The 9984-nt window shown below is 39.5% G+C and overlaps 1 protein-coding gene across 1 annotated transcript; it reads right to left on the reverse strand.

The window, feature by feature from the left end:
* Positions 1–6460: 6460 nt before the first annotated feature.
* Positions 6461–8917, reverse strand: LOC110483380 (putative G-protein coupled receptor 141). The gene is made up of 2 exons (XM_021553277.3): positions 8806–8917; positions 6461–7464 (listed from the first exon to the last, which is right to left on the reverse strand). The coding sequence occupies exon 2, from the start codon at positions 7441–7443 to the stop codon at positions 6568–6570; it is 876 nt and encodes a 291-aa protein (XP_021408952.3). The 5' UTR covers positions 7444–7464; positions 8806–8917; the 3' UTR covers positions 6461–6567.
* Between the last annotated feature and the right edge of the window lie 1067 nt (positions 8918–9984).

A 9984-nucleotide genomic window follows, 5' to 3' on the forward strand; every position in this document is an offset into this window, starting at 1 on the left:
GTATACAATATGGATCTTAGAACAAAGCTTTTGAGTTTAAATGGTTGCATGGTAGGAACCTTCTTAAACTGCAAATGATATGTCTGTGGGCAGACACCAGGTTGAGTAAATGTTTTTGTTAACCAAATAAGCTTTAAAGCTGTATAAATCTGAAAAGTGATTGTAATCACACTGTAACTTTGCTTTAAGGCAATGGTTCTCAAACTTTATACTATCCAGGTTCCTCCTGCCAGAACTTAGCTGGCAAGAAATCAAATAAATCAAACATTAGCATAATCAGTAACAGACCTGCTCAAGTTAGTCTAGAAACCAGGAAAAACTACACTGAATTTTCTGGCGCTCAGTAAGCTAGTTTTTCCCACCCACAAACAGAAAAACAGCATTTCACCAAACAGATGAGAAGGAAAGGAAAACAGACAATGAGAGGATGAACAATGTGCCATATGATACCAAACCACTCATCTTTAAAGTGGGTAAGAACTACTTACAAAGGGTTCTTCATTCAGGTATTCGGAAGGACCAGGTGCTAAGTCCATATTTTCAGCTGGGATAGATTTAATTTCCTTCTTAGTAGCTAATGCAGTGCTGTGTTTTGAATTTGAGATGAAAATAATGTTGATAACACACTGTTTTGGGTGTTGCTGAGCAGTGCTTAACCTTACCCTGAGTCAAGGACTTCTCAATGTCTCATTCTCTGCCAGGTGCACAAGAAGCTGTGAGGGAGCATGGCCAGGACATCTGGCCTGAACTGGCCGAAGGGACACTTCACAGCATAGGCTGCCCTACTCAGTATGTACATAAACTGGAGAGACAGGCTGGAAGCCCTCTGATTGCTGCTGGGGGACGGGCTGGGCACTGATCGGCAGGTGGTGAGCAATTGTGCTGTGCATTGCTTGTTTTTCTTGGGTTTTATCTCTCTTCCCCCCTTGCTCTCTCTCTCCTTTTCATCACAATTATAATTTTTATAATATATTATTAGTAGCATTGTTATATTTTATTATATTTTAATTATTAAACTGTGTTTATCCCAAGCCACAAATTTTGCCTTTTTTCTAATTCACCTCCCGATCCCATGGGGAGAGAAAGGGAGGAAGGTGGTAAAGCAGCTGTGTGGCACTTGATTGCCAGCTGGGGCTAAACCAGACACACACTCAGTAAGTCATTAGATATGATCATCTGTCATAAAGCAAAAAGTGGAACATAAGTTGCACAGATACATTTTGTTCATCAGCCTAAAATTTTAAAAGGTTTTAACTAATCCAGTAGTAACTTCCCTGGATGTTACTCTTCTCAGGGAGTTAGCAGTTAAAATGTCAGGGGAAGAGGGAAATTTGAGATGAAAAAGACTGGCAGTTTTCATGTGCCATTTGTCTGAAAATTTATTTCTCTTTTGAAAGGTTCTATGGGCTAGGGGAAAGAAAAGTGCCTTCTTACAGATAGGAATGTTTTTTGTGTGACTGTAGAAAGTAGCAGTAGAGCTAAAGCAGGGAAGTTCCTGGTGACTTCTATTGCACAGCCTCATTTATCGGACAAGGCAACACCAGCCTCTGCCCTGACATTTTGTGCTTTCACAGCAGAGTCAAAGGACAGTGAGAGAGACACCAGGAGCAGGGGATGAGTCCATGAGTCACCCTGGTGCTGCTCATTGTGGAAAATCCTCTTTCTGAATTTGTTTCTTCTTTTACTCTGTCCAAGATACACAAGCAGTCGCCTGCTTAGGTTAAGTTTTGGAAAGGGGGCTGGAATGATAGTGCAAATGAAAAAACAAAATGTGGAGCTTGTGAAAATTTTCCTTCCAGCTTTTTTCCAACAGGAAGACTTTTCACCTGCTGCTTTCCATATTGCAACATTTCAGAGGGGGTTTCCACAGATAGAGGATATGAAATTGAGAGAGGAAGAATTGCTACAGGAAGTGGATTTATTTAAAAATATGTTTGTTTTATCACATCTTTGAATAAATTGTTGTAGTGTGTAAGATATGTCACTGGGTTTGACACTTCTGCCAATCAGAGTAGGAAAATAAGGTAGCATGTATATCATGCTATATTTTAATATCATAGAAAAGTTCTACCTTTTCATAGTGGTTTTTTTTTTTTTGGTGGTTTTTTTAATGTTTTTTGTTTGTTTGTTTGTTTGGTTGGTTTGTTGTTGCTCAGTAGATTAATGCAATTTATTTCCATGGAGTTTTAGAACTTTAAAGGTGTTCTATTCAGCAGTATGCAGTGTCATAGAAAGCACAGATCAGTCTTTCCAAATATTTGTGAGAATTCATGAATAAAAGAATCATCATCCAAGTCAATGTCTTCTAGTCTGTCTCCTGCAGCCATCCTTCCTCTGACACATTCATCATCTCTGTTCTTGCCTGCCAGGACATAAAAGCAGACAGCTGTTGCCAGCACTACTCTTTTGCTAGCACTGAACCACTGAGAGCCCCTATCACATCTTTCCTTGTCAGAAAGAAAATTACTTCGTCTGGATCCCAGATTTCCCCTCTTCTGCTGTGTGCAAATCTTCTCGTGTGTTTCTACATGTACCTTGGTGCTCCTGTGTGGTTTTCCATAAATTATTTTATGCATCTCCTTGAAGCAGGAGTGTTCCTGCAGGCAGGGATGCCATCTCAGTCCCAAGAGAGTCAGAAGTTGCAACTCTTTCATCAAGTACAAGATCATCATCCTCTTCCTGAGCAATGCCTCTTGTCCTCTGATTGTCAGTCTAATCAGAAAATCATTGGCTGATGAACAAGATGTTTCTGTACAATTTCTGTGACCCACTTTGTGTGACAACACATGGTCTTGCCTTATCATGGGTTTAGCATGTGGCTCCTCATTGACAGCTGAAAACAACTGAAAACAACTGAAAACAGTGTAGTAAAGAAGGCATGAAGAAATTGTAGGGTTTTTTTTGATGGTCTTTTGTAGCTTTGATATTTTTTAAAGCTATTTTTTTCATAATTCATCTGGATTTAGCTTTGTCTAGTATTAATTCTCTGTTGCATCATTGCACCATGTGCTGCCCTCCTGTAGCTTTTCTGCAATATTTTCACCCGTGTGCTTATGGATAAAGCAATTTTTAATTTCTATAATAATTTTAATCCACATGTAGTTCTGCTCTGTATGCCAGATAGCTGCTCTGTGGCTCATGGTGGCACTCAAAGCTCCAAATTGGAATGTATGTCATAAAAGGCAAGGACTGTAGTGTGTTTTTATGTTTAGGGTTGACATATAAAAAAAAAAAAGGAGACAGATAGTTATGACAGTATCTATTGGTGTTAAGAGTGTCATTGCTTGAGTGAAGAAGAAGAAGGAAAAAAAGGGAGTGGGAGTGTGCCTTTGTTTCCTCCTAATGCATCTGTTCCTTCTGCTTGTTTGCAGAGAGGGGCATGTCAATCTGACTACGCCATCAATATGACCTTTCTCTGTGAGCAGGCACAAGGAACAGATGAATCAAAAGTAGGGTATTAATTAAAACCAGAGATGTCTCTTGTATATCACCCTGTCACCCCGCACTGTTGAGAAGGATATGCTCGAGTTAGGTGGGAACAGGCCACCTATAGCAGCCATATAGCTGTGACAGCAGTGAGCACACTCATTTGTGTGGTAAGAACCACCTATAGCTTTCCATCAAACTAGCTTAGGAAGTCAGGGATACAAATGGGATTTTGGTTTTGGTCTTCTTGCCTGCTCTGTTTATGCAGAACTTCATGCAGTGAACAACAACGGAAGATACTCTTAGCAGTTTGATATTCTTTGCTCCAGAATGTCTGAGTATTTTCCCAGTCTTCATTGGATAACGTTGAAAATTAATGGGGTGACTAAATGGCTTTCAATTTTACACGATCCTTTGATGTGAAAGCAATTATTAGTGTCTATAATTATCTCCACAGTTACTTGGGTCCTGCAAACGGCATTCAAATCAGCATTTTTAACTGTGTTCCAGAGGATGTCATTATATAATTCATAGTAAGGAATAGTACCCTACAATCTGAGCTCAATATCATTGTCCTTTCAGAATTTATTTCTCAGACCATCCTTCTGAAGAGTGATCATTTTTTACTTTAACTCATTTTTAAATATCTCAGCAGGAGACTAGGTATTGAATAGAGTATCTCTCTATCACTTTAATGTGAGTCTTAGATGTAACAACACTGAGATCAATGCTTAATCCATTATCCTCTGAATTAGGAGGACCATAGTGTGACCTACACATCTGCTCTCCCAATCTTTTCTGCCACAGCCTACCCACTGTGAGGCAGAGTGGGAAAGAGAGAAAGCCTTGGTGCTGTGCAAGTTCACTCCCTCCCACCCAGAGCTGGTGCTTGTGCATGCGGCCCCATGGCACCCAGGCAGGGCAAGCAGAGCAGGCCCAGTGCCAGCCAGCAGCCAGTGTCGACCAGACAGCTGTGATGGGCAGCACAGCTTCAGCATCACACCAGGGAGTCAAGTCAATGGGTCACGGTTATTGCAGCAAGGTAAAAAATGTCAGGCTATACGCAGGCAAGGCCATTAAGACATGATTGGTTGAATGGCTGAGGACATGCATGTAATTTTCCTTTTTCTCCTCCATACTTGCACACCATTATGGTGGACAGATAGATCACCAGCAGACTCACAAGCAAGGTCAGATGACTGTGATCTTTACCTTGGAAACATTGGTTAGTGGGAATAAGCAGCAACATAGGACATTTCTTCAAGGAACAAATTTTTTATTTAGCCCCAGGAGTACAGTGAGGGAAAAACAGTGTACTTGTTGCACCACCTGCAACTTTGCCAGTTTTTCTAAAAGCTTTGGTAGACCCAGCTTTAGAATCTCTCCCTTTATACTTCATCTCTGTGATACTAAACTCTAGCTCTATCTGCTGCCTTTGAAAATCATGGGCTGATCAAACTGGTTTTTGAATAGGAGTGGACAAGGTAACTCCAGATGAAGCTGTCAGACCAGGATTTTCAGATTTCAGGACTTGCTGCTGGGCTCTGGACACCTTACATTTTTTTAAAGAGGCAGAGAGGAACCTGAAACCATAGGAGTTTTCAACAATTTTTTTTCCTATGGAAATGTCAAGGCAAAAATGTTTATTCAGAATTGACAGAGTAGTTGTAAGCTTTTTCATTCAAAGAAATGTCATCAATCTGAGGTGTTAGTAGCATTACTTTATAAGTGTACTTTATTATCCTCCCAAATCAAGCTTCAATCCATTTGAATCCAGGGATTTACTTTTTTGCTACTTTCTGTAGCAAAGATTGCCAGACTAAAAATTATGGGAACTTATGGGGCTGTGAAGGAGGAAGTGTAGCCTTGTGTGTCTTAGGAGTCTGTGGTGTGAGAAATCTGGCCTCAAGCTGCTGGGATGCAGCAAACGACTGTGGGGCCTTCAGCAGAGAGGTTAGAGACCTTCTGCACTGAGCAGAGCAGGAAGAATGAATCATTAAAAATAACTTTTAAATCATGAAGATAAAACAGAGATTCCCAAAACAGATGTGATTCCCACAGAATATAATCTATCTAATGGAGAAAAGATATACTTCAGAACAAGCTTGTATATACACACACAAGCTTATGCAGAACTGGTTAAGCACTGTTCAGTAAGTTTATTCTGGTTCTCTTTTGTTATATGTGTAAATGGAAAAAATATGGCATCTGATAATAAATCAACAGTCAACTGAACGTGACCAGACATCAAAGGTTTTTGAAGGCTAATAAAGTATTTCCTTGTCCTGGAGAGGGTCTGATCTTTCCCCTCAACAAAATTCCAGATCCACTTATGGAAGGACAGCAACTTCTTTGGATACAATGGACCTAAGAGATAACAAATCCAGTCCTGATGGGAGAGTGACATAAGGCAGAATTTTGAATCCTGGTCTGCTCTCATTCACTCTAAATATTTAATTAACACAATTCAGAGCTCCGTCTGGATTTGGAATGACACAAATAAAGATGAAGTTGTGATAATGAAAAGCTTTCACATAATTGAATTTAATATATATTTTATATAAATTATACAAATGGAGGTTGGACCTGATGACCCACTGTGGTCTCTTCTAATCTAACCCATTCTGTGATTCTATGAATACTTTTCATTTGAGTAGAGTTAATGTCCTTGCTATCTAAAATCACTAGTACAAATATGCTGTAAAGGAATTTCTTTTTCCAGCTCTTCCCTTCTGTATCACAATTGCCAGAAGAAGTTAGACCTTCAGAGAAGTGAACTTACTGTCCACAATGGATTGTGGTTACTGAAACACTTTGAGGAAAAAAATTACAAAGGAATGGGTACTAGGTGTAATTGCTAGAGAAGGACAGCTAAGGAAAATCTTAATGAAGCTTCAGGGCATGACTCTTAGGTCACAACTAGAGTAAGACTCAAGTGTGTCTGCCTTCTAGAGAGAAGATAAAAAAGAGTAGCTTGTGAAAGAGGAATCTTACTGGCCTGCAAAAACCAAACAATGCTGTGGACCTATAGAGGCATGCCATAAACTCACCAGTCTTCCTAGCTCAGGAAAATTCCAACACAGTTTTCTCTCAAAAGCCAGTACTGACACACTGCAGCTGGACTTTTTGGTAGCTCACAGTTCAGTGGGCTATTCCTGCTATGAAACACAACATATCCAGGCAGCACATTGTTGTTAAAGCTAAAAATACCTCATTGTATAGGAGCAGTTTATGGTCTTTGTCAAGGTCATAGTTTTGGATGTAATATACTCTGAATACATGATGAGGCATAAAGCAGACTAATGTTACCAAGATGAAGAAGAAACTCTTTGTCTGAGCCCTGAATTCCACGTGAGAGTTAATGTCAGGCCAGTATTTCATGGCTACTCTGTAGATCACAGCCAGCTGGATTCCGGTGAGCGCAGCACACACCACCACCAAAATCCCAACCAGGCAGTAGTTGGCGATCACCATGTGAGCCTGCTGCAGGTCCCTGTGGAACTGGAAGCACTCGGAGGAGCGGTACGTCCTCGAGGTGCCATAGTAGGAGAGGAGAACGGGTGTGACCACCAGCGCTCCCAGCAGCCAGACAGCCCCCACCCAGGCCACGGTGCAGCACTTCCGAAACTCCAGGTGGAGCAGGCGGGCTATGATGATGGCCACGTAAAAGGCAAAGGTGGCGTACATGTGCAGGTAGATGATGGCGCTCGCCAGCCTGCAGGCGAACCGCCCGAATTTCCACTCCCCCAGAATGTAGTAGCTGAGGCGGAAGGGTATGCTGAGGAGCATGAAGCTGTGCAGCACCAGGAGGCTGATGATCATAATGGTCATCACAGATTGTGATCTCCTTTGAAACAACTGCTGGGACATCATGATGACCCCGAGGGTGCCGCCAACCAGGTTGATGATGTATAGGACTATCAGAAGAGTGTGGAGTTTCTCTGAGGAGTTCATCACTGTGTCATTGGAGGAGTGGTTCTGTTGGGTTTGGGTTATGCAGCTGTTAAGCATCCTCATAAGCTCCTCTTTTGAAGATAACTGAAAAGGAAAAAGAGGAGCGAAACATTTTTCTTTGTTACTTCCTTTATTGTTAACTGGAATATCGCAGATTCCTAAAGAGACACTACTGAATTGCAACTGAAATTATATTATCCCTGTGTAGTTTACAATCTTATAACTGTTGTGATCCTACATATGATAGAAATAACCTACGCCTCTTGGGGTTAGAACTGCATTTTACATCATTTTGAATGAGATTTTGATTAACTAAACTGCATTCTAGGATTTTTTTTTTTTCAATTATTTGCCTCTAGATTCAGCCATTTGTAATAACGAAGATACTGTTTGTAAATTGTGCAAGTTTTATCTGCATTCATACTATAAAGCTTAAATTGGAGGTGGGAAAATACTGAAATATGAAAATGCCATATCTATCATATATATAGTCTGCGATGACAACTGATCCATCTTTTTAGCCTCTTACTGGATGGGTACAAAATACACATAGTTAGCAACAGTTTGTTTCTAGATACATGGAAAAGAACTTCTGCAGATGAAAAGTCAATTTCTTTTTGCTTCATCTGCAAGTATTTTTTGCTACAGAATTTCACCTGAGTTACTCTACTATGAAAAGTGACGAGAAGGAGAAAATTGATTTAGGAATGATCTTCTGAAAGATATAATTCTTTTGGCACTTGTTGAACATAGCCACATAGCCACATACAGCTGCATTCTTATTTAGATTTAACTCAAAATGTGGTTTTGTATACAGATTTCTGTACAAATATACAGGGATAATTCAGAGAGTAGATAGATACTTTGCTAATTAAATGTATCCTTACCTCAGAGTTTTGAAGGAATAAAGAGCTAAAAAATTATCTCTTAAAAGAGCATCATCTTTTCTGTCTGATTCCTTTGAAGTTTGAAATCAGTAAACTTGTTTTATTTAATTGGCAAGCCTTATTTCTTTGCACTCATCTATAAAGTGATAGACTACAACTGCAAACCATTTTCAAAGAAACTTCTTATTTATGAAGCATCAGGCAAAACATCTTTACAAAGCCAAGATTGATATTAACCTTTCTGTTCACCCACTTTTAATATTCATGACCTTAAAGCTTTTAAATGTTTAAAATTGTTTATCTGCCTAATAATCCCAAGATAAGCACAACAAATTTCCCAGAAACTTTGCTACACCTAAAGCTTTACAAATCAATTCATTTTCCAACATATATTGTTGATATTCCAAAATGGCTTTGAAAATATACAAGTTTTAGTTGTTCTAGACAGCATAACTACAACTTAATGACAGCATTTTCTACCACTTTGAAATAGATTATATTTTTTTCTATTTATAGCAATAAAGTATTTGAATTTTACCTTATAATCTCTTCTTTTTGTGACTCCACCCTGAAATGTGTCATTTCATGCAGCTGTAGCATATGGCGTGCATAAGCAGAGTGAAAAAGACAGCCTTTGACCTGTTTGACCAAGAAGGACTGAGAGTTTTCTCAGCCCACACACAGGAAGAAACAAGCCTTTCTTTCGTTCCTCTGCGATAGCAATCTCATATGTGCAACATCTAATGCTCTTTTCATCATGTAGGGAGAACCACAGAAAAGCTGCTGCACTGGCAGAGACTATCATTGTGCTGGGACATGTAGAACAGATCAAGTCAGGACTTCCTCTGACCACAATTTGAAAAGTCTAAAGCTCAGGCAGGCAGTGATTCCCTGAGCCATACAACTACCACAAGATACCAGGTTTTGCTTCTAAACAAGTGAGAAATGCCACTGATCAAGGAAAGAAATGTGCACCTGAGCAAAGGATTTTTCCTTATACATCCACTTTCCCCATGAAATTGCTTTATGTTTAATAATTAAGAGAAATGTTCCAGAATAACAAAGTATTTAGCAGAGTTAACATGGGATTTCACTCTAACATGTTATTAGACCATCAAGGATTCAGAGGTGATTTCTCACAGTTTAAATACAATACATAAAACAAGATGTAGGCATATATGAAAAGCAGCTTAAGAGTTCCTGCTGTTAAAAAAATACACAGCCAACAGGCCTTGAAAATTATTCCTGAACCAAAGACATGAATGCAGACCCCAAAATATATCATTAGTACATGTCAGCTCACTAAAAAGAGGAAGACTTTGAGTCGCATCTCTTGTATAGACATTAATAAGCAGATTCTTTGCCAAAAATTAAACAGAAAAATGTTAGTCCTGTTTATTTTTCAAGTAAAGTTCTAGACTGCAATCAGAGTTATCCCTACTCAAACATGACAGGCAACACATAAGGTTTTGTGAGCAAACTATAACATAAAACAATATTGCAGAGGGGTTGAACTAGCACTGCTCCTGGCATCAGTCAGCCACCTTCTGCTGTGGATGGGAGGATGGTTCCCTTTGAGAGGCATGTCTGCTACTAAGAACAAGTGTTAGGAAGAACAAGATGTGAAAGAGAGTTACCAGAACTAAATAAATACAAAACTTAAAAAAATAAAAAGTTGGAAAGAGAAACAGGAAAGTCTGTGAGGGTGAGCAAAGAT

The sequence above is a fragment of the Lonchura striata genome, chromosome 1 (assembly GCF_046129695.1).
Source record: "Lonchura striata isolate bLonStr1 chromosome 1, bLonStr1.mat, whole genome shotgun sequence".
Taxonomy (NCBI): domain Eukaryota; kingdom Metazoa; phylum Chordata; class Aves; order Passeriformes; family Estrildidae; genus Lonchura; species Lonchura striata.